A 24,358-nucleotide genomic window follows, 5' to 3' on the forward strand; every position below is an offset into this window, starting at 1 on the left:
TGTTTGTAACTCATTTTGTATGTATGTAGTTTGACTTGAATAAAATTATTATTATTATTATTATTATTATTTATATTATTATTATTATTATTATTATTAAGATAAGATAAGATGTTTATTCAGGTAAAGGTAAAGGTTCAGCAGAATTGTACCAATTCATCTATGAGTTGTGATACAGCAGTAAACATTTGCTGACGACTATGATAGCACTATGTATTTTTTTCCCCATTTTCCTAGTTGGTATAAGACTAGTGAGTAAGGGTTTTTCTTAGGGAAGACTAATAGATGTGCCTAAAATTAGCACGATATCAAAAACGCTAATAAAAGGCTAAAATTAGTAAAAAAGTGGCTTTAACGGTACAAAAAAATCCGAAAATATTAAATCAAATTCTTCACACATTCTATATGACACAAGAATATTACATAGCATGAATTAATATGACACCTATCGTGTATAATATAGAGGGACCTTAATTAGTATTCAAACAAACCGAGAATGCAGGTCCATAATTATTTTTACCTCAGACTAAGTGTAGCAAACACAGGTGTTTGCTACAAATTAGCTGGGAGAGTTCGCTAGTTAAAGAGTTCGCCGGGAGCGTTTGAGGTGGTGTGGTGATCGCTGGGGGCGGTCAGGGGCTGGGAAGTCTTGTTGTATGACACAGAGGGAAAGTGACGCTTCCTGTTCTCTGTGTTTTGTATAGTCTGTGCTGTCTGAGGGTTGTAACTGGAAATTATGGCCAGGAGGAGGGACTACTCGTATATAAGTCCGTGTATTAAATGGACTTTGTTCTTCTTTAACTTCATATTCTGGGTGAGTGGTTGTTTAATACACTATGGGTGTGTGTGAATTCCAGGAAAGTGACATTGCTCCTTAATTATCTCTTAAATTTCTTTCGTCATTACCACTGCTAAATAGCGTGCATTCAAGCTGTAACGCTCTTATCTCTGAATACTGACAGATGTGCATGTATATCTAATAAAGGTTCCCCCATACACAACTACGGTACACCTTGGTGAAGTTGATGCCCTTGACAAGCTTACAGTAAACAACAACACTGGTCAACATAAACATGGGCTATCAAATAGAAATAAGAAAAGTGTTATTAGATGACAACCTGGATGAATTTGAAGAAAGCAGAGGAGTGCAAACCTGAATTCCTTTCACCTAATGCCTAGTAGTAACAGATATCTACTGTACCTGAGGATTTTTTCCAGCTGAATTTGGAGGTCGATTATTGTCTTGACTTCTAGTGGTACTCACCTAGTTATGCTTGCCTCCACAAGCATAACTTGAGCTTTGGCTCTTTGGTCCCGCCTCTTAACTGACAATCGACTGGTAGGCAGTTCCGTGGGTTTATTACCTTGTGGGTAATCTGCTGCTCTTGTGTCTACATTGTGGCTTGTTGAGCTTGAAGGTGTTGCCTCCATGTGCATCCATCCCAGTGAGAACTGGAAGCGCTGTGAGAGGCAGTTGTAAGCCTTCTAACACGAGTCACAAATCATCTTCTGTACCCACCTGTATTAAAATAATATCAGGCTAAAAAGTTACAGATTTAGTCATTAATAAAAATCGGCTGATATTATTGATATCAATACATTAGTACACCTCTGCTGCACAGTACGAGTCTACTGCACAGTGAAACCAAAGTTTCTATTGATGAGAACCAGGAATTTAATAACCAAATATTGAGTGTGCTGCCATCTGGTGGTAGTGGGGAACAGCAGGCAACTGGGTAACTGGTGATTTGCAAAAGTGCTTCTGAACTTGGGAATCTTTTTTGATTTCAAGTACAGGTATTGTAAGCTTTAGAAGACTTTTGATTGTTTACTTAAACTTGCAATAGTCCCTTGGGGCTGGATTTACCTTTTCTCCTGTTACTACCTATTACCAGTGTGGTCTGATAGGGATTCAGTATTTAAAAAATCTCTCTTGTGCAAGCACAATTTAATATTGACTCAAAAATATTTATGGAAGCCTTTAGTGATCTTACCCTTAGGGAGCATCAGAGTTCAATTGACCAGAAAAAGACTCAATTCTCATCAGTTCTGTTGTAAACACAACTGACTTTATGCAGTGTATTTTTTGTTTCCTAAACCTGTTAAAGTGTATATATCTAAAAGAATTTATAATTTAAAAGTTAGTCTTTGTACTGACAACCCACGAAGTGTAAAACAGAGTTATCGAGTTAAATGAAACAGGGTGAGAGTTGTTACTGCATGAGTGGAGAGTATATAATTCAAGTGTAGAGCCATAAGTCTACTGTAGTTTTAAATGTTTTGTTTTAAAACTCACAATTTTTAACTTTCAAATTACAGTACTGTACTGCTATTTCTTTATGTAGAGTAAAATTGGTCACTAGCTTTTATACTTCAGGAATGTTCACCTTGTAACTATCATCGTAACTTACGTATCACTGCAAATTTCCAATGTATACCTCAACTAATTTGTTAGCTTTAAAACGTCCCCTGATATGCTGTTTGCATTATTGGTTTTGCAAGAATGTACTGCCTGGTTTTTTTTTCTTTACGCCCACTCTACCTTTCCATAAATGATTAAATTGACAAATATGTACTATAGTGTACAGTATACAGTATGATTCAATACAGAAACCTTCTTTTGAGAGGCATAAGAATATTTAAAAATGTTCGAAATAGGAAAAATTAATTGATGCATTAATGATTTGATTTATTAAACTATCACTCTACTGTTTATATTTTTTTTATTTTTTGCAGTTATTTGGAATGCTTATCATAGCTATTGGTCTCTATGGCGTAGTGTTCACTGCTCAAGATTTGCATGGACTTAAGTCAGTGCAAGTTGCATACATTGTCATAACTGATCTCTCTGGAGTTATGGTGGCACTTGGCAGTATTATCTTCATAGTGTCGTTTGCTGGCTGTGTTGGAGCTCTCCGAGAAAATCTCTGTTTATTGAAACTTGTGAGTATGGAGAAAGTTGAAGCATTGTACAGTATATATAATGTTTTAATAATATAGCAAAGAGGAATCCTTTTTTATTGTACTGTAATCAGTTTAATTTACCCTTGAACATGCCTACGGAATTTAGTTCCGACAGAATGGCAATGATTTTTCTTTTTTAAAGCATTATAAAGGTACAGTGCAGGTATTTTTTCTTTATTTTTTTTTAAAGAACATTTGCTTTTAAACAACCATTTATTTTTCTTTTGTTATTTTCAAATTAGGATTTTTGTGGGAATTTTTGTAAAAAAAAAAATTACTTTTAATTAATCCATTTTGCCTACCCAGATTTTGTAAGATTTTTTCTTAATGTTTGCAACTAATTAGTTTATTTATTAATGGGTTGTTTCTCTCTAGATGTTTATACAGTGGCACCTAGGTTTACGAATTTAATCCATTTCAAGAGACGGTTCATACACCAAGAATTCGAAAACCAAAAAAATTTTCCTTAAGAAATAATGTAAATTTAATTAATCCATTCCACACATCCAAAAATATTAACTTAAAAATACATTTTATATAGAATACTAATCATATTTTTTACTTTACCTTACCTTTATTGAGAACTTTTTTTTTGGCATATAGAAGACGGTGAGGAGGGGAGGATGAGGAGAGGTGTTAGTGTTAGGAAGGGAAATCCCCTTCCATTATAACATTAGGCAGTGATGCCATTTTTGGGGTACACTCTCTCCTACGTTTAGCAGGCATACCACTAGGACCTGGTTGTGGCTCACTGTTTGCTTGTCTTATTAAGAATCTGTCTATACTGTAGACACTTGTTTTTCCCTTATCTTTTAAGACTTGTCTGTAGTGAGACATCACATTGTCATTAAAAAGGTTAGCAACGGCCTGCTAGAGCTTTATCTGAGTGAGTTTTCTCAGCAAAACTTTGTAGTTCTTCCCATACTGCACACATTTTCTTAATGATGAAGAGACATCCTCTGCTACTTCTACTCTCAACTATTTTCTTAGGATGAACTTTACCACTGACAATCTTGGGACCCATGGCATGATACATAATAAGAATATTTATGTTCAGAAACCAAAAAAAGCCGAAAACAATCCGTTCTTCACAAAGAATTCAAGCGCAGTCATCATTATGCGGGCTACTGGTAAACTGAGCGTGCCTCACCCTGCACCCAGCATAACCACGTGCTCGACCCACACAAGTATCAACAGACGACTTGTATTCCAAGGCAAACTTCGTACACCAAGTCAAATTTTAAGAGGAAATTGACTTCGTAGTACTAAATAACTCGTAATCCAGGTCATTAGTAAACCAATGTTCCACTGTATATCCATATTCTTCTGATGGGTTTTTCTGTGTTTAGGCAGGAACATTTTTTAATGAAATAAAGGTATCTGTAATTTAAAGCATTTCCCTGTCATCCTCAATTTTAAATGTGTGTGTGTGCATATGTATTGAATTTATTTTGTTAATGTTACTGTATAGTAATTTATTTTCTTACCATTTTTGCATACTATATTAAACTTTTTTTTTCTTTTTAAGTACTTCTGGTGCCTGACCATCTTCCTCATTGCTGAACTGTTGTTTGCCATTGCCTGCATTATTTTCCCATGGAAGTCTCGGGAAATTATTGAAAGTGTCTTGTCCAAGCGCCTAATAAAAGACTACAGAGAAAGTCAAAACACACAGAACTTTGTGGATTTTCTTCAAAAAGAGGTACAGTACAGAACATTTACTAAAAAGTGTTAATCTTGATTCTAAGGCATATTGATTTTCTTTTATAAATGGTATTTTTAAGTAAGGCCTTCCTAGTTCTTCCCCTGAGCCTTCCACCCTGGTCTTATTACACCAGGCCCTTATTGACTTAAGAGCTCTATCGAGAAACAAAACTTTTCAAATGATTGTAAGCACTAATTGTAAGGGCCAACAGCCACAGATATGTCACCTTTGAGGTTCAGTAATTTTCAATTTAGTCCAACTCAATTACTGGGACTGTCTGAAAATATTAAAAATGTATTCTCTGGAATGGAGACTTGAGAGATATTAATTATTACAAGTACAGTATTATAGAATGTGACCGAAAGGATTAGATCAATGATTCTAGCATGACTCTTCTCTTTTTTCTGTGCTTTTTCTTTACTTAAGAAGAAAGTTGAAAAATTAACTCCAAAGTTTATTTTTAGTTTTATTTGGCCTGATAGTAAGAGATACATTTCGTTAACTCTTGTTAACATTATCAGAGGCAGAGTTTAAATGATTACAAAGTTCTTTGCTGCATGATATATTCCCAATGATGAGGTGAAGGTGAAGCACCTCGCTTATAGGTCCATTGTATCTTGTCATATTCCTTTTTGCATGATGTCTGGGACAGTATGTTGTATGTTCTGTCGTGTTCTGGAAGTTGGCAGAGTGTAATTTAGTGCTAGTTGGCTACTGATACATAGCATAGTTTGCTTAATGGTTTGCATCAAACTAAATGACAGAATACACCCCCTTGGCAGCCAACCAAGGTAGTGTATTCTTCATTTCCGAGTAAATGACTAAGCAAACTATTGCCTGATTATGAGGGGTAAATGAATGAAACAAACATCGATGAAGGTGATATCATTACTGTAACTGTATACTGAATCTTGTGCATGACCCTCTTTTGCATTTATGGAATTCTAATTTTGTTTATAGTGTGCAGGCCTATCTTAAAGAGAGCCAATCTGAAATTATGCTTACAGTGCTGTACAAGGGGATCAGATAAAATAAGCATACTGTATATAGAGAGAATTTACTAACATTTGAAATAATTCTAATTTGAGATATTATTTCAGTTTCAGTGCTGTGGCATCACAGCAGATGGCTACCTAGATTGGAATTCCAATGAATATTTTAACTGTTCAGAGAGCAGCCCAAGTGCTGAGAAGTGTGGTGTTCCTCCCTCCTGCTGCATCAAAAATAAGAACATGGTAATTGTAATGGAACATTATTCTTTTTAAAGGGCTTTAACAGTATTTGTTAATTATTGACCTAAATTAAAATGAATGGGAAAAGTTAACTTCTGAAACCAAAGTTAATAATTTGAATGATACAGCTCTATATTAGCTGCTCCATTAATTGTTGGCAAATTAGCTGCCCTGGAATATTTGCAAAGATCATTAAGTGCCCAAATCATAAAGTATAATTACTGAACACACTTCAGATCCATAAAATTGTATTCCCTGAAGTACAGGTGAGTAAGTTACATGATAATTTGCAACTAGAAAATACTGGAAAGACTTTACAAATTTATATGTTGAGATTGCTCTACCTGGAGGCATGGTAAAATGTGCAAAACAGCTCCATTGGAAAGCAGGGATGTCCTAGATACATAAAGAAATCAAAGTAAAGAACACTATTACAAATGTGATATATTTTGTTGCCTGTTGCATTTATTTGCTGAATTATATCACTTGTGAACAGTATTTTATACTGTTGTTCTGAACATGAAATTTATTGTTAATTTTTTGTAGTTTTTGATATACAATAAATAACATATACTGTGATGAAGTGGTGGTGTGAGTTTGTTAGCTAGAAGTCTTAGTTTCGTGTATGTATTACTTGACTGAAATTGCAAATTATTCCAATATGTACAGTACTGTAATTAGTTTTGTACAGTATATTATAACTGGCTTGTTTTGTCCATGACTCGTCTGTTGAGTGTACAGTGTATTTTTCTTTGCAGACTCATATGGACATCATGTGTGGGTATGGCATGCAGTCCAAAAAGGTTAGTCAAATGATTTTAGTTATTTTTTTTGGTGTTTAGTTTATTGTTTATTTATTTCTATTGTATATACTGTACTGATTTGAGAGAGAAATTCACATGTGCCTTTTGATGCTTTGGAATGATTATCAAATGTTCTGCTCATAATATGTAAATTGGAAGCTTTAAAAGAATAAAATCTTGGGAAAAGTAGATTTACCTGAGACTTACTAAAAATATGAATATTCTTGTATAATTAGCCATTGTGATAAATTTTCTGCTTGAACTTTTCCTTTTAACCTTATCAAGTTGGTTTTTTTCTTTTAAATAGTGCATCCCTGTGATCTGGGAGATAAAACATTCACAGAGGCATTAAGTAATTGTTGTATTTTTGGTTCCTCATTGCCATTCAGCATGAAGAATACGACTACAGTACATAGATGTACTATATTAGTTATGCCATTTTCCACACACTTCTAGTCTTGAATGTGTACCTCTGGTCACAGTGCAATTTCTAACACCTCTCAGGTTCCCACCAGTGTCTACGTTAGTCATGGCAGTACAGTATATTATTGTGATTTACAGCCAAGAACCTTAGCGTTTCCCTTTATGGCTACATAATGATAAGGTGCGTGTGCATTGCAGACTCACTGTAACGTAATAACTTATTCTTAGCCTGTTCCACTCCCCCCCAAAAAAAGAAATACTTTTGTTTCATCTGTACTTGGCTAGGTATGGTGTATTTCTATTTTAAGCCCAGGATTTTTTTTCTTTTAGTGCAAATGATTGAACATGCTTTAGCATATACTGTATTTTGATGCTAGAATTATGTACTGTATTTGCAAATAAAACTTAAGACAATAAATATTACTGCATTTGTTTTTGGCACGGCATTCGGGTCCAACAAATACATGATCTTGCTGCACTGGAAGGCTATTATTATTTGTTGGTGCAACTAATCACAATCAGTTTACAACCTAATTAGAATCTTTCCTTTACATCTGAATTCTGGTGGACTGGGTTTTATTCAAGCAGGACTACTCTGTAGTACATTTGAGTTAAGCTAGTGTTAAGTATCTGTAGTCTTTTGTATTATCTTTTTGTGTTTTTATTTTTTTTAATGTGAATATTAATGTGTTTCAGCCTCATGAAGCGTCTGAAATAATCCACACGGGAAGTTGTGTGACATCCATAATTCAGTTCCTGGAGTCTAACCTCTACTGGGCAGCAGGAGTCATATTTGGTATTACATTGTTTCAGGTATGGTGTCAGCAATAGATTTTGTTGTAGTTTATCAATAGTTTTAACATTACTGTATTATGGCTCAGGGCTCAGCAGCTCAGATGTAAAGGGCTTCCTCTGATTTGTCATTAAATTTGTTAAACATTCATTTCCTTTCAGAAACTGATTCTATCTAACCATATTCTTTACTTGTGCACTGTTAAAACTCGGTACACACACACACACACGCTGTATTTTCAAATTTTTCCTTTTTTTGTCTGTCCCTTCTTTTTAATTCAATGAAATACTTCTTACCACTCTTATCATACATTAATTATGATCTAATTACCTGTACACTTTCCTCAATTTTACAATTTATTAACTTGTGCACTTTATGTCTTTCAATGACATTTCATAACATAATGAACCATCTTCCTAACACACAATGAATATTAGATGGTTCATTTCTACCGACATAACTCTTATTTCTCCTATTCACACTGTACCAGCATTTAGCAACCATACATTAGGGTAGGCACACTCACTCTTTCATGCATCCCTCTTGCCACATCTCTTCTAATCTTGTATTTCCAGACCAGAGTTTTCATTGCATCAGCTGCTTTCGTTTCCTGATTTAGTCTCCTCTGAACTTGTGCAAAAATTTCTTCATTGTCTGAACAAATGCACTGTACTTGACAGATTTTTAAGAATATATTATCGAATTTAAGACACAGCTAGCCTAGCGCAGGTGCTGGTTGAAGTTATTTGAGTTAAAAGCATTGAGGTATAGCCAGTAGATACAAAATGTACAAAAAATATATACTGTATTCACTCTTGTCATAAAAATCTGTCATAAAGCTTGGACATAAAAATTAGTAATTTATTTAATTTTTTGCAAAACAGATTCAGCAGATGTGTGTGAGGTTTGAAAATTTATAATAAACAGTTGTTACTTTTGTAAAGTTCATATTGTGTGCAGCACTTGAGGCAAATGGCTATTTTGTTTTAAGATGTGCTCTAACAAAAGTACTGTAATGATATAAGTCATGCACAGTATTGTAGATGGATGTAGATAAGAATTAAAATTAATTTAAACAGCAAGGTAATTTTTGGTTCTTGCATTTGTTTAATAATGTGATGCATGGTAAAATATAAAATCCTGTAATGTACATGTACAATTAAAAAATGTTGACATTGTTTTATAGTATGATTACGTGTCATTTTTATATTTCAGATGTACGTGACTCACCAAGCTCGATCCTTGATGGACCAAATCTCCTTGCAGCGCTCTAGATGGTATTAACAGTGTTAAGCTAAGGAATTTGCTTTAATTCTGCTAGCTTTTAGAGTACAAACTGTCCCATAATAGCTGTAGTATCACTGCCTGCTCTTACAGTTGACACGTTTGTCTTGCAGTTGATGTGGCCCAAATATTCTTACGTATCGGTGATAAACATTGTGGAAGCTTGTCATAGCACAAAATAATAAATAGCTTTTTTGTATACCAAATATAACTGAATGGAAAATAATTTATTACATAGTAAATACTGCTGGGAATGTATGTACAGTATAACTAAACCATTATATGGAAGATAACTTTGGTTAACCTTCCAGTCACTATAGAGTATATATAACTTATCTCCACTTGATAGTTTAGCAACACAATACTTCATAAATCCCATTGTTAAGGACAGGAAGCATGCATTCAGGCTTGTATCAATTTCCCCACTAGGTTGATCCACTGATTTTTCCCAGGACACAACCCACAATAGTTGCCTAACTCCCAGGTATCTATTTACTACTAGATGAACAAAGGCATCAGGTGAAAGGAAATGTGCCCAACCATTTCTGTCCCAGTTGTGGGTCAAACCCTGGATCCCTGATTGTGATTCAAGAATATAGACCACTGTACTTCAGGACATACAGATTTCAAGTTGGGTATTTTTCTATTGATTTTATTTTTTTCATAGGCACACAAATACCCCTTGAGACTTGAGTAATTTTTTTTTTACATGAATAGTTATTTGGGGCATGTCTATATGTAAGATATGTCTAATATGGCTCCTTACTATGCATCTTTGTAATAATTGTACTGTTTAGTAAAAGTTTTGTATCTGATCATGGGTGCAAAACCTGTTTATATTGTTGTCCAGTGTGGTATTTGTAGAAGACTTACTTCCTCTGACTTCAAGTTTGTAGTAGATCTGATAAATTTTAATTTTTTTGTATTAATGAAGATTCAGAGAGATGAAATACATAAATGCACATTTTGTCGTGAAGTACCTTTTTCCCTTATAGCTTTAACAGATTCATTAAATGTAGTAAGCTACATTTTCATATAATAACTGGTCAAAGGAAGTACCAAAATTGCTATGTTTGGTTGGAATCATGATTTATGCCACTGTACACACACACAGCCAAAACTATTTTTAATTATGTAGTTTGAAGCTTTTTTGGTTCTTTGATCAAATGATGTGGCCATGCATAACATAACATGCCTTGATTATGCATAATATATATATATATATATATATATATATATATATATATATATATATATATAATAAAATTTATTTTGTCTTGGTGTAAATTATCAATTAGATGTGATATGCATTAATATTTGTTCTGAAGTGGTGTGCATATGTAATCACATCTCTCAGTTTGTGCTGCAGATCTGTTTTCCTATTTCAGGCATTAGTGAATTTTATATTTTAAAAAATGTTATTTAAATGTAGAGTCCAGATATTTGTATAATATAATGTGCTATATGGTGATAAGGAGCATAAGTCATTAGATACTTTCAAATCATTTATTTTTGTAATAAAAGTAGTTTATATTTTCCAAAGATATGATTGAATATATTGTATAAATACAATTAGTACTAAAATACACAAATACTTATTAAATATTTGGATACTGTATTAAAATAAGTTGTTCAGCTCTTTACTCTAATGTTGATGGTAAATGAAAAAATAAATGAATTTGAAGGAACCAAGTAATAAAATCATAGCGTTTAGAAGTACATAGATGGTTAATGGCACATACTATATTTAGCTCTAAAGAATTTATACAGATTTGTATGAAAATTTATATTTTTATACATAAGTATTCATCTTTTAACTTGTACATTTTCAGATAATGTGATTTATAAAGTATCACATACTTTAATGAAATCTATGTCAGCTGTGTGTTGTGTGTTCTTACCAAGTGTAGTTGTGTCGGGGTGGAGGGAGATCAAGCTATAGCCTAGCCTCGGTTAATGTACCTGGTGCATTCATACCTCCTGATGTTTGGCTACTCTCTCATATTTGTTCTTGAAGCTGTGAATGACTTGCCTCCATCATTTCTGCTTAAAGTTCATTCCACTTGATTATTGGCCTTGATGAAGATGAGTATTTCTTATGTCTCTGGCTCATTTGTTTCAAAATTGTTTCAAAATTCCACCTGTGCCCCCCCCTCACTCTGTTGTCTTTCACTTGGAGGTAAAACTTTCTGCTGTGTTTATTACCCTTGGTATCTCATCCATTGTGATCTTATTACCGTTTTTGTAATTTCCTTCTTTAATATCCTTAGATCGAACCCTTATATTTCTCAGTTTTGTATTTGCTGCTTATGTTATTCTGTGTGTGTGTGTGTCTAGTGTTAAGGTTGGTTTTCTGTCCAATCCCAGGTGGTGCTCCATTTTTAATTTCTTGCAACTGCCACACCTATATACTGTATGGTCATCCTTGCCTCTTCTCCCATGCTTCACTACATTTGTTGGGATCAAAAACTATTTGTCCATCCATACATGCAGCCTGTCTAGCAGTATCATACAGTCTTCAGAATGTTTACCCTTTTAATCAGTTTTGCATACTATTTATTAGTTTTGCATCATCAGCAAACATTATCATGTAAGATTCTACCTCCTCCTGGAGGTCATTTACATTCATTAAGAATAGTAATGGTGGGAGTATCAAACTGTAGTACTTTGTTGGCCATTTTCTTCCTGCCTGACAGTTTCATTAAAGCCCTGTTTCTTGTTTTTGGATGATATATCTAACCCAGTCCAATTTTTCCAATTTACTCCAGCCTTCTTTTCAAGTTTGGGAATCGGGCTTTTATGTGGCATAGTGCCAAAGGATTTTTTGTGGGCAATGTTGGCTGTATTCTACTCATCCTTTTTTCTGTCGTGTCTCAGGATGTTATAAAATTCACTCGCGTGTGTGTGTGTGTGTGTGTGTGTGTGTGTGTGTGTGTGTGTGTGTGTGTGTGTGTGTGTGTGTGTGTGTGCGTGTGTGCGTGCGCGCGTCTTTAAGTGATGTACAAGTACAGTGAGAGTTGGAGAGGATTTATTATATATATATCTCCAGGTGTGATCATTACAGGATTTATCTCAGGTTGACTTCAAGTAAAGTAACCGATTCTCCTTCAAAATGTCGGGTTATTTGACTTTAAGGTTTCCTGTAAGTAATTGATGTTTGGCTGTACAGTATATCCTTATATAATGGAACATTTAATTTATTAAGGCAGTAATTATCCAAGAGTTGTATCTGAATCTCTCTGAACATTCAAATACTATATTTAGTATTACATACCTATATGACTGAAACACATTGCTGAATAGAAAATGGTAAGTATTAATACTTTATGCACCTTTAAGTTTTGTAAGGTTTATAAAAGGGGTTCTTGTAGGCTACACCAGTCCCTCTCATACGTTTTGTCATGCCTTCAGCCTACCAGGAACGGATACTAAATTCCTCTCTCCCCTCCCCATCCTCAAAGAGGCAGGAAAGCTAAGGAAGTCATAACACTCCACACACTAATGGCTGAAAAGAGGTCACAAAAATACCTAGCAAAAACTTGACTGTCCCCCTCAAAAATAAAGTATCATCTTGTCACTTTATACTGGGGCCTGAAATAGCCCCGAGAAACCACAGCAAAGCAGAGAAAATGGCAGGAAAATGAGTCACTGAGGGGGCCCCAGAAAAGAAACTTTGTCGTATAGTCATTATACATGGATCTTGTGCTCTGTGGTGCCTCTAATGAGAAATCCACTGCACATCAAATGACAGAGAAAAGTGAAATTAGAAACATGTTCTGTATAATTAAAACAAAAGGGGAATTTGCCTGTGAATGTCAACACCCTGGGTGGTGGACCAACTGAGATGTAGAGGAAGACTTGGATGCATTATCCTCCCCAAAGCCAAATACAGTAGTTGCACAGAGGACGAGGTGTAGCAAGAAGATGTTTCTGGCTGACATTAAAAAAATGGTGGCTGGTGAAGTAGTTAAATGATTCCACCAGTACAGCAAACACATGGAGGTCAAGAAGCTGATAAAAGAAAGCCATTGAAAAAATCATAGAAAATGAGTGAAGGAACAGGGAAGCAGAAACCAAGGGTGAAATGGAGGAGCTATTTTACAAGAAGCTTGAGTCACATTCAGAAGCCATGATCAGCAGCCACCAAACAAGTCACAAAGACCAAAGATCTTCATTGAAAACGAGCAGAGCCATTCATAGAAAAAACAAAAGATGGCAGCTTCCAAAAATGAACTTAAGCCACTTGAGGAACAGCATTGTTGGCCACTAAACACAGTGCCAAGATATACAAAGCAAAAGTCAGCAAAAAAACAAAATAAAAAAAATACTCCTCAAAGCACACCCCCTCTTAGTGGATGGTGCCTTGATGTGATTAGGGTGGGTTGTTGAGTGCCACCCTTTGGTAGGAGGAGGTGGCTCCTGCTCCTCTCTCCTGCCTGCAGTAGCAGTGCACGAGTGAAATACACCCCCGTATGTTAGCTGTGCATAGAGACCTATGCATTCATCTGGCAATTGGGCCTACCCAACAGCTGCCACCTCTGGGGGTTGGGCAATTCTCTAAAATGGTATGGGGACGGGGGTGAAATGGGAGGTTCGGTGAGGCCTACCCGAACTAATTGGCTTGTTTAGTTAGCCCATCTAGTTAGACATCGGGTCAAGTGGGCATTGTGAGGTTGGTGTTTCTATTGGTCCCCGAGGATACCATTCGGTCCTTAAAGAGTGATCCTCATACTGTATACTGTTAGTTACCTCAGAGGTTGCTTACCTATGTTGAACACCATAGTGGGTAGGGATTCTGGGCAGTGAAGCCTTTCTCTGCTATTTGTATGTTTTATTTTGACCATATTTCCCCTTCTCAGACTCAAGATGGGTGACCAGTCCCCCCAAGTTAGAATGTCTTGAAAGATCAGGCTCCATAGCTCTGGCTACGGTGGACCCAGGCTTTTTTTATCACTCCTTCAGATCATCTCCCTTCTGCAGACTTTTCCATTGGCAAGGTCAATCCCAAGGTTAAAAGTCCCTGGTGGTGTCTGCCACATCTCCCAAGTGACTCAAACCTTGATGGTTACAATGGCACATTTTGCTCTCTCCTTCCAGGTCTGAGGCAACATACATTCCGCTAGCTATGCATGTTTCCTGCAGCAACTACATTTCAGGACTTGTTTGACCCCTGCTACATGGCCCAAATACTTTGATATCTCATGATGACCATATCTGCTCTGTTGACTTGTGCACACACAAGTTTGTGTTCAAAATACTCCCACTCAGACTAGTACCCACATTGTCGAGGCCGCCTCTGAGTAGCTGGCTGATCTTGCATTGGTGAGGCCTCAGTTAGGGTCTCGAAGAATATCTTATCGAATACCAATGTTGGCACAGTCTTTCTTCCACCTCATGTTGGGACGGGACTGAAAACTCAAGGATTGCCATGATGATATCAAGAATATCCTCGAGTCTCAGGGTTGTCCTATACTCAAGGTTGATACATTCACTCGGCACCCTCACAGTCATCATCATTATTCCCTTAAGGTCATCAAAGTTAACCCTTTGATAATTGAACCCTTCTGTCCTCAGTTGTTTTTGCTGGTGCCAGGTGCTCCATTCAGGAATACATCCGTTCTCCACGCCTCTGCAATAGGTGTTGAAAATTCGGGCATGGAGCCTCTTTTGTCGATTGTCCCAATTTTGAGGATGTTTGACTGTTGCTCCTAATGTCCCCAAGGAGTCATTTCTCATTAAAATCCTTACTGAATCCACTAGCTTTGATATCATTTGCCATGCATTCTTTTGTTCTTGTATTGTCATCTTGAGTGATACTTAGTACCTTTTGAATACTGTATCTTTCAGCAGAGATAGTGCTTCACAGTCTTCCTGGCATTGTACCTTCTTTGATAATGACATTCCTCAAAGCACAGAATTATAATTACACACTAACCCTGTTGTCATGTGCAGTAGTCAAGCAGAGGAGCAGACAAATTAGCCAGCAAACACCCAGTTCCTAATCAATGACTACTGCCGTGGGTCACCACCATAACAACAATATTAGAACAAGCCCCCTTCCCACCATGATCATCCCAGGTAATGTTGCATGACACACAAATTAGCTTTTAAACTAGTGGAGTAAGTTAACCCAGAACAATGCACAGGACTGGAAATCTCCCTGACCCTCCCCACTGAGTTCATAACCAAATGCTTGTGCAAACATTACAGGCTGCAAACCCACATCAGCAAATATGCATGACATTAGATGCCACTCACTAAGCACAACGTAACCAGAAGCTCGCACCTGTTGAGTAGAGCCTCTAGCACAATACTACACTATTTCTGTCACCCTTCTATTCCAAAAGGGTGGAAACCAAATCCCATAGTGCCATCTGAGATATGGAAAAACTCGTGAATAGTCCATCTTGGGGAGGAACTGTGTCAAATGATTTTTGCTAAAAAGCATACCAGGGAAGGTAATCCTGAAACCACAGCTGAAGCAGGCTTTAAAAACATGATACACAAGACTAGCATATACAGTATGCTCATAAACTGCATTAACAGACATGAAGCCCTACAATAAACCAAAAACATGTAGAAAATCCAGTCACTTAGCTGCAAAATGCAGGTCTTATGAGCCAATGTATGTTGGAAAGGACACCAAGTAAGAGTGACAGTTGTGGCCACAGAGGACCACTAGCACAGACCATCTATTGGAGAGAAGTTGAAACATTAAGGTGATATTTGGTCTTACAGGTACTTTGTTTGGCCCAAACATTTCTCAGTCCATATTGAGTTTGAGAGTCCTTTGTAGTCATTTAGGCTGGGTTTCCTCAGTGTGTAGTCTAATGACTCTGCTCTACTGCTTCTTTGAGGGGGGGGGGGCAGGATTCTAATACCAGTTCCTTGTAGGATATGAGATGGTCCCAGATACAGGGTGTTGAAAATGACCCAGGGGGTACTAGTACATAAAGCTCTGGGGAGCCACTGAGTGGGCCACCCCAGAAAAGTGAGAGTACGTATGTTATTAAAATAAAAATTCTTAGCTTGCAAAGTGTGAAGGCTAATGCTCGGAAAAAATTTGTTTCATATGAAAAAGATTTACATGTTCCGAGTAAATACTTAGAAGTATTTAAATACAAAAGTGCAAGCCCCTTCTCCATCTATGTTTAATTAGAAGTTATAGTACACTATTAAAATGTGTAGTAAAAAATTAGGAGACAATATGTAGTGCTGTAATTATTTATTTTATGCATACAGTACTTTTATACCTGCAGTGTCTTTAAATGCAGTGCAGTTCTGTATTTTGATACAGTATTTATTTGTCTGTATTTTCATGTCGTCAAGGCTGTCTATGAGGTACAGTATATGTAAGCTTTACAAGGTACAGTATTGCATTGGGCTCAAGTGTACTAAAAGAATACATTATTTTTCTAGTTTTATTTATCTTTTATCTAGAGGAGCATGTTTGATTATAATGCAGCATCAAATTCAATTCATTAATATGATTGTGGTTGGTCTGTAAAAATACTAAATAAATTCAGCCATTTATTTGTTAAACATGAGGTGCTTTTGTAGTAACTCGAGTTAGTGTTGTTACATGATTGTATGCCTAGAAGTCGTAATTGGGTAGACATTATATGTGATATCATTTTATTTTCATTATACTTTACCTAGAAACATGATTATTGTAATTGTATCTAACTTGTCTGTTATTTAGGTTATACCTGTACCTAAATTTACTTGATGTATTAAAATTATTCAGTCCATCCTCCTAAAATGATAGTGCTTCTAGTAAATGACTCTTTGGTTGACAGTACAATGTGTAGTGATGGACCACCAAAAAGTTGACTTTTGTATTATTGAATTTGGTCAAATGGGGATTTTTTTTTTTTTTTTTTAACTAACATAAATATAGGACCTAACCTCTAATAATCCTATGCTTAGAATGCTATCTTAGGCCTAATGTAGTTCATATATGTGCTATTCTAGGCCTAGAAATGTTTTAAGTTTGATTTTTTAGCTATATTTTCTGTATTAAATCAAAAGTACAAAAAGTGAAATTATTCATAGTCCAATATTCCATACTGGTACTTTGAACCAATTAGTTACTATAAGTACTGTATTATCATTTCCAGAAGATGGGTAGAAATTATTGTTCTTAGGGAATTCTGGTTTATGAGTTTATAATTTGCCTTTTTATTATTTCCATGCTTGAGAATGCATTGAACTTAACTATTTAGATGCCAGAAGATGCTAAAATGTCAAACATTAAGGGAGGAAGTTCTAATCCTTCGGGAGTCATCTTTGTGTATCTTTCAGCTCTCGTATCTTTGTGCACATTTTTGTTTTAAACTTAAGATACAGCATCAGAGGTTTAGTCATGAAACTGAATCATGGTGCAGTATTATAGGTCCCATTATAATGTGATCTGCACTGGCAGCAAAGGCTTCTAGTAAAATGAGAAGGCATGCTAATAAGTAAAATTTAAATCATTTGAATGTTTTCCTGGTCTATGACAAAAATATACAGTATATATATTTTTTTTTTAAGATTGATTTGCCTTTTTAATTATAAAAAGCATAAATGTATTACCTTGACCAATATGTTGGATACTATTTTGTGTGGTATTAATGCTGCCATGGGTCTCCAAAAAGATGGCCTGACAATTCTTGGATTAAAAAAAAAATAATTGCCACTGAAAATTTTGAATATTATATCTAAAAATTTGTTTGCTATTTTATCCCAATTTATTAGGTTATTTTAATATTACCTGTAAGTATTTAAGTGCTGCTATATAAGACATGAAAATTTATTTAGTAGTGAAATAGATCATGATATAGATCACGTGATGATAATGTTTCAGATGCACGGAGAATAATGAAAGTTTGGAATGTGCTAGAAAGTAATATTTACATAATTAGAGGGGGGGATTTTCTCTCTCTTGGCTATCCACTCGAAAGTTCTCACAAGAATCAATTTTTTGGTGCATCATCATTTAATGGATATAGCCCTATTCCCCTTCCATTGTAATCTTTTCAGACCTGAAAAAGAAATATAAAGATATCGTCTTTGAAGTCGGAACTCTTAACTACAACAGCTGTAATACAAATTATAAATTTCTGTATTTCATGTTCTGTAATTTCAATACAGGTGTGTAAATTAAAGGAAATTCAGTTGCTATGATGCCTCAACTTATGCCAGAAAGTTTTTATTTTCTGAAAGTAAATGGAAATGTATTTTTGTAGAATTATAATTTGCAAGATTTGGGGTTATTGTAGCAGTACTGTAATTAGTTTTATACATTATGACTAGTACTCTACAGTATTATAACCACATTTAATACAATTTATTACCCCCACACTATATAATTAGAAGGGAAATGTTAGTGGGTAAGTACGTAAATAGGTAAGACTTTGCTGCTACTTAGATGGCATAACTATAAAGCCACTGCAGTAGTGGGCAATATATATTTTTTAAAGTTACCATGAAGGAAATACTGTACTGTATACAGTACATTCAGTTTGTGTGCTTGTTGCACATTTTTGTAATTCCATGATATAGTTTGAACAAAATGTTGAAAACAAATATTTAGTGCACTTAATTGTCACATTATATGAATTAATAAATATATTGTAATTGCTGTTTTATCAGTATACCACTCTACTTGTACCTGCAACTGGTTAATTTATATGATAGAATAAAAAAGACTAGCATTGTATTCATATTATTTAGGAGATTGTCTGCTATTTAGGAGGATATTGATATCTTGTACCAAAACCAGGAAGCAGACCTGAACTGAGATGAGCACGGATCTATTTAAATTGCACGATTTCAAAGACACAGCAGGAGTACTAGTATGGTAATAGTAAGTCCCACTAACCCATGGAGGAAGAAAGGCAGAACTGCAACATCCATTTAACATAGCTGGATAAATCTAATTATAACTAGATCAGTTGGCTGTATGTAATTTTTCTGTGCAAATCCTGTACTGTAATTTATACTGAGTTCAGTATTTTTATGAATCTTGTACTGTACAGTATTTTAAATCAAATCAGCTGGAATTATCCCAAGATAGTATTCAGTCAGTAGTATAATTTCTATTCAGAGTACAGTATATATAATTAACATGAATGTGGAAACACCAGCCTAAGAAACATCTTTATGACAGCAAAAATTTTGATTAAGAAAAGTTGATGCTCGTTTAAGCATTCCATAAAACCCACCATTGATAGTTTGCTGGAAGTAGCTTTTGTGGGTGCCTAAAAATTACAAAATAGTTCAGTTCCTGGATTTAAGCATGGAGGATTCATAATTAATTGGTAATTAATTTTGTGTATTTTTTATTAATTTTTTTTCAACCATTTGCTACAGTAGCAAATAGAATCACGTATCACAAAAATAAACTATTCATAAATTCATCTTTACAGTACTGTATTGTTTTAAACCCAAGTGATTCAGTGTTATACTCTGCATTTCTAATACCATTCTCCATACCAGACCACACAGTAGATTCTAGATCCAGTGTTCTGCAGTATTTTGCATGTATGACCACTTATTTGATTACTGTTGCCTTAAAAATGCAGATTTTATTAATATTATCATTTATTATTATTATTATGATTATCATTAATAATAATGATTATTATAAGATTGCATGACTGATGCAGTATGAGGTGGATTACACACAATCATTGACTGCTGAGGGATTTACTGGAACTGGTAATTGTACAAAAAATGGCTGCTACTTGATTTTACAGTACATTAAATATGATGATAATATTATTTATATATTTGTTGAAAAATATTGCAGAAGGGTTTCAGAATAAGATTAAAGAGATGTTAAAGTTTAATGGCATTACTGTTTTTGAGAGTTGCCATTGTACTCTTGCCTGTGTCTTGTTAATGATATGATGGGGCATAGATTTGTTAATTTTGTCTTATCTGCTTGCTTTGGTTAATGAAAGCATACTATTGATATTTGTTTCCTCTTCATAAATATATATACCTGTATATAATTACACACATGTGTAATTACCTAAGTGTAGTTACAGGATGAGATCTCTGCTCATGGTGTACCGTCATTTCAGCACTCTTTGTCATATGATGATTTGAAACTTATGATAGTTTTGGTCTCCACAACTTTCTCACCTAACATGTTCCAACCGTCTACTATGCTTGCAAAAGAAAACTTTTTAATATTTGTTGGCACATTTGTTTCTTTAGCCTATGACCTCTTGTTCTTGAGGTTACTAGTTTCAGGAATTCCTCTTTGTCAATTTGGTCAATTCCCATAATTATTTTGTAAGTGGTGATCATGTCTCCTCTCTTCTATTTTGTAGCATTAGCATATTTAACACCTCTAGTTTCTCTTCATAACTCTTGTTTTTCAGTTCTGAAAGCCACTTTGTAGCGTGCCTTTGCACTTTTTCCAATTTATATATGTGCTTCTTGAGATATGGGTATCTTGAGATGAGATGATTTTGAGGCTTGGCGTCCCTGTAGCCTGGTCCTCGACCAGGCCTCATTTTTGTTACCCACCCCCCAGGAAGCAGCCCGTAGCAGCTAACTCCCAGGTACCTATTGACTGCTAAGTGAACAGGAGCATCAGGGTGAAAGAAACTCTGCCCATTTGTTTCCGCCTCCACCGGGGATTGAACCTGGAACCTCAGGACTACGAATCCCAAGCGCTGTCCACTCAGCTGTCAGGTCCATACCATACAACCATACAACTGCTGCATATTTCAATTTTGGTTTCACAAGTCATGAACAGTTTCCTTAGTATTTCACCATTCATGTAATTAAAATGATTCTGAAGTTGGAAAGTGCAGCATGTGCTCCTTGCACAATGTCCTTTATGTTTTTCTTCTGATGGCAGTCTTATTATCCTGAACTACCCCTAGATTCTTTGTTAAGGGTTCTTTTAAGTCTTTTCCACATAATTTGTAGGTTATGTGGTCTGTTTTCTCCTATTTAACATTCTATAATGTGGCATTTATTCACATTAAATTCCATTTGTCAAATGTTGCTCCATACACTTATTTTGTCCAAGTCATAGAAAATATACAAATAAAAAGAACATTTAAATGAATAAACTATATTTTTCCTGCCAGATTCTATCTAGAAATCACCTTGATTGATGTGAGAGATCTCTTAGCATTATATGTGTGTGTACTTACCTATTTGTACTCATCTATTTATGCCTGCAAGATCGAGCTCTAGCTCTTGAACCCCACTTTTCTAGCCGTTGGTTGTCTAATGAAATGCAATGACTTCTGGCCTATTTCCCCATCATACCTGCTTTTAAAGTTATGAATGAAGTTTGCCTCTACAACCTGCTCCCTTAGGTCATTCCATTTACTCACTAGGAGTGAAATTACCCAAGTGTAGTTATAGGATGTGGTGCCCAGTCTTCTCATTACTGTCACATAACGCATTGAAACTACTGACGGTTTTGACATTCATCGCCCTCTCATCATATTTCAACCGTCTTCCTCTGTTTGCAAAAAGTGACCTTTCTAATATTTTTTCCATATGCTCGCATTTCAACCATCGGATGTCTTATATATTGATTTCTAACCTATTTTTCTCAGTCATATACAGTATACTATATATATTTTACACCCTCCATCTCATCACTCCTCCCCTCTCTCTCCCTCCCTCACTACCTCTCCCCTCCCCCCCACCATCATTTTTGTTTTTTGTTTTTGTTTTATATTCAAGAGTTCTTACATTCTTGTAAAATGTAGTGTTTCGAGCAGGTCCTTAATCCTATTTTTTTCCCGGAATATGACCTGCCATATCGCTTAACAACCAGGTACGCATTCACTGCTGGGTGAACAGAGGCTACAGTTAAGGATTGGTACCCAGTCAATCCTCCCCGGCCAGAATACGAACTCAGGCCAAAGCACTTGTGAAGCGCTGGGCGAGTGCTTTACCACTGCACCACGGGGACTGTTAAATAAATTATTATAAATGATAAGTTAAAATGGTAAATTTATTAAAAATACTAAATGATAAATTTAAATTTCCTCCCTTCTCTCTCTCTCCCGCTCCTCATTCCCCCACCCTCACACTTCCTCTCCCCTCCCCCCCACCTTCACTCCTCTCTCCCCCCCTCCCTGCGCACTCCTGAGAGAGTACTTGAAAGATGGCGGCTACAAATAGAGCTCAACCTGTAACTATACTTAGGTAATTACACGCTCATACCACCCTCCATCCACCTACCTACACACGTACACTGACGTCCCCAGAATACAGCCCACAACAGCTGATTATCTGCCATGTACCGTTTTACTGTTGAGTGAATAGTGGCATCAGGTTACAGAAATTGTTTATTTGCTTCCACCTGGGCCAAGAATCGAACCTGGGTCGGTGGATTGCAAATATCAAACGCTGCCTGTGTGTCAGCATCTTTTAGAACAGGAATAACATAAATTAAAATGCTGCCCCCAATTGTTCTTTTATTTTGAGATGTGTGGGTTAGAAAACTGGGCCAGACATAAGTATTTTATTATTTCTTGTGTTAACAGCAAAACTGGTTAATTTTTCGTGTAAACTGCTTACACTTAATACTGTTATGATGTTCTTCTAAATGCAGTACTGTGTAGGTAAAAATACGAATAATCTGCTGTAATTTTTCTGTTATTTAGCTTAGAGCAGGAGGCCAGGTCGATGAAAGTACTGGAGTACTTCTACTCCAGACCTGGTCAAGGACCGGGCCGCAGGAACGTTGAGCCCCGAAATCATCGCAAGGTAAGGGTAAGGTTGACACTTGTGTGACAATGGAAATTCAGGAGAAATTTATCCCATTTCTTCATTTCAGGTATAGAACTTCTGGAGAACAACTTGGGACTCATCAGTGCCTCATGAATAAAGCGTCTATCTATTACCAGTGAAGAGTCATATTTTGCCTTTACAAAACCAAGTCCTCCCTGGATTTCCTCCTAATCCAATTAACAAGATGATTACTGAACATTTTAAGACATGTAATTTTCCACTATTGTATACTGTAATCACCATATAGTAAGCATATATAAAATCTTTGCAATTCATATGTATACTTATTATATTTTTTCTAATAAGCCAATAGTGTTTTATACCTTACCTACTACATATAAATATTATTGATATACTATATCTTGCTGTCAGAATTTCAGAAATCATTTGAAGCCACTGTAATGTTTTTTGCTCCCCCTCCCGGACACGTTCTGGGACGTCCCTCCCGGACACAGGTGTTCCGGGACGTCTCTCCCGGACACTGGTGTTCCGGGACGTCCTTCCCGGACACTGGTGTTCCCAGACGTCCCTCCCAGACACTGGTGTTCCGGGACGTCTCTCCCAGACACTGGTGTTCCGGGACGTCTCTCCCAGACACTGGTGTTCCGGGACGTCCCTCCCGGACACTGGTGTTCCGGGACGTCCCTCCCGGACACTGGTGTTCCGGGACGTTGAAGGCGGCACCTGCTGCTCTCGTTGTACACTGTACTATATATTAACGTGAGGTTGTTTATGCTTTGACTAGTTTCACAATTCAAATGAGATTGAGTGGCCAAAGATGCACTCAAAAGTATGTAGGAGTCAGTAGCATACTAATGGAGCGCCTGCATGATGAATGTAGCCTTTAGAGGACTGCAAATATTCAAGCAACCATGAGTCTCTTATTACTGCATAAATACAGAATGGCAGTATGGACAATAGAAGCCCATGCAGGATGAGGCGATGAAATTGGTTAATTTGATTATAGCCCATCCTTTAAATTTATGTATTTTCAGTGTTATTCAAATAATAATAAATAATATTAATCATTAATAATAAATAATTAGTTAGGAGTTTGAAAATGGTTTTGAACAATTTCTCTTAAATTCTCGAGTGTGAAGGCCTCTGTTCACCACAGACAGCCATTAACAGACTTCAGGGGTGTCTCTTCTGTTTATTCACATAAAGAATATGGGAATGTCTTCAGGCTGATCAACCAGGCTGTGACTTACCTGATCAACCAGGCTGTGACTTACCTGATCAACCAGGCTGTGACTCATACGTCAGGCTGCGAGCAGCCGCGTCTAACAGCCTGGTTGATCAGTCCAGCAACCAGGAGGCCTGGTCGACGACCGGGCCGCGGGGACACTAAGCCCCGGAAGCACCTCAAGGTAGCCAAGGTAGGTAGGCTTTA

The 24,358-nt window shown here is 36.2% G+C and overlaps 1 protein-coding gene across 2 annotated transcripts; it reads left to right on the forward strand.

Annotated features, from left to right (window-relative positions):
* Positions 1-587: 587 nt before the first annotated feature.
* On the forward strand, positions 588-23,275 carry LOC123759327 (tetraspanin-33). 2 transcript variants are annotated; one of them, XM_045744225.2, is made up of 8 exons: positions 635-814; positions 2,737-2,943; positions 4,493-4,666; positions 5,770-5,904; positions 6,660-6,704; positions 7,824-7,940; positions 9,136-9,197; positions 23,012-23,275. In XM_045744225.2, exons 1-8 carry the CDS (start codon positions 737-739, stop codon positions 23,082-23,084), a joined length of 891 nt encoding a protein of 296 aa, XP_045600181.1. In that variant the 5' UTR covers positions 635-736; the 3' UTR covers positions 23,085-23,275. The 2 variants fall into 2 exon arrangements, with proteins under 2 accessions (XP_045600182.1, XP_045600181.1); XM_045744226.2 differs by lacking the exon at positions 23,012-23,275 and having other exon boundaries at positions 588-814; positions 9,136-10,171.
* Positions 23,276-24,358: the final 1,083 nt, after the last annotated feature.

Source organism: Procambarus clarkii, chromosome 32 (assembly GCF_040958095.1).
Source record: "Procambarus clarkii isolate CNS0578487 chromosome 32, FALCON_Pclarkii_2.0, whole genome shotgun sequence".
NCBI lineage: Eukaryota > Metazoa > Arthropoda > Malacostraca > Decapoda > Cambaridae > Procambarus > Procambarus clarkii.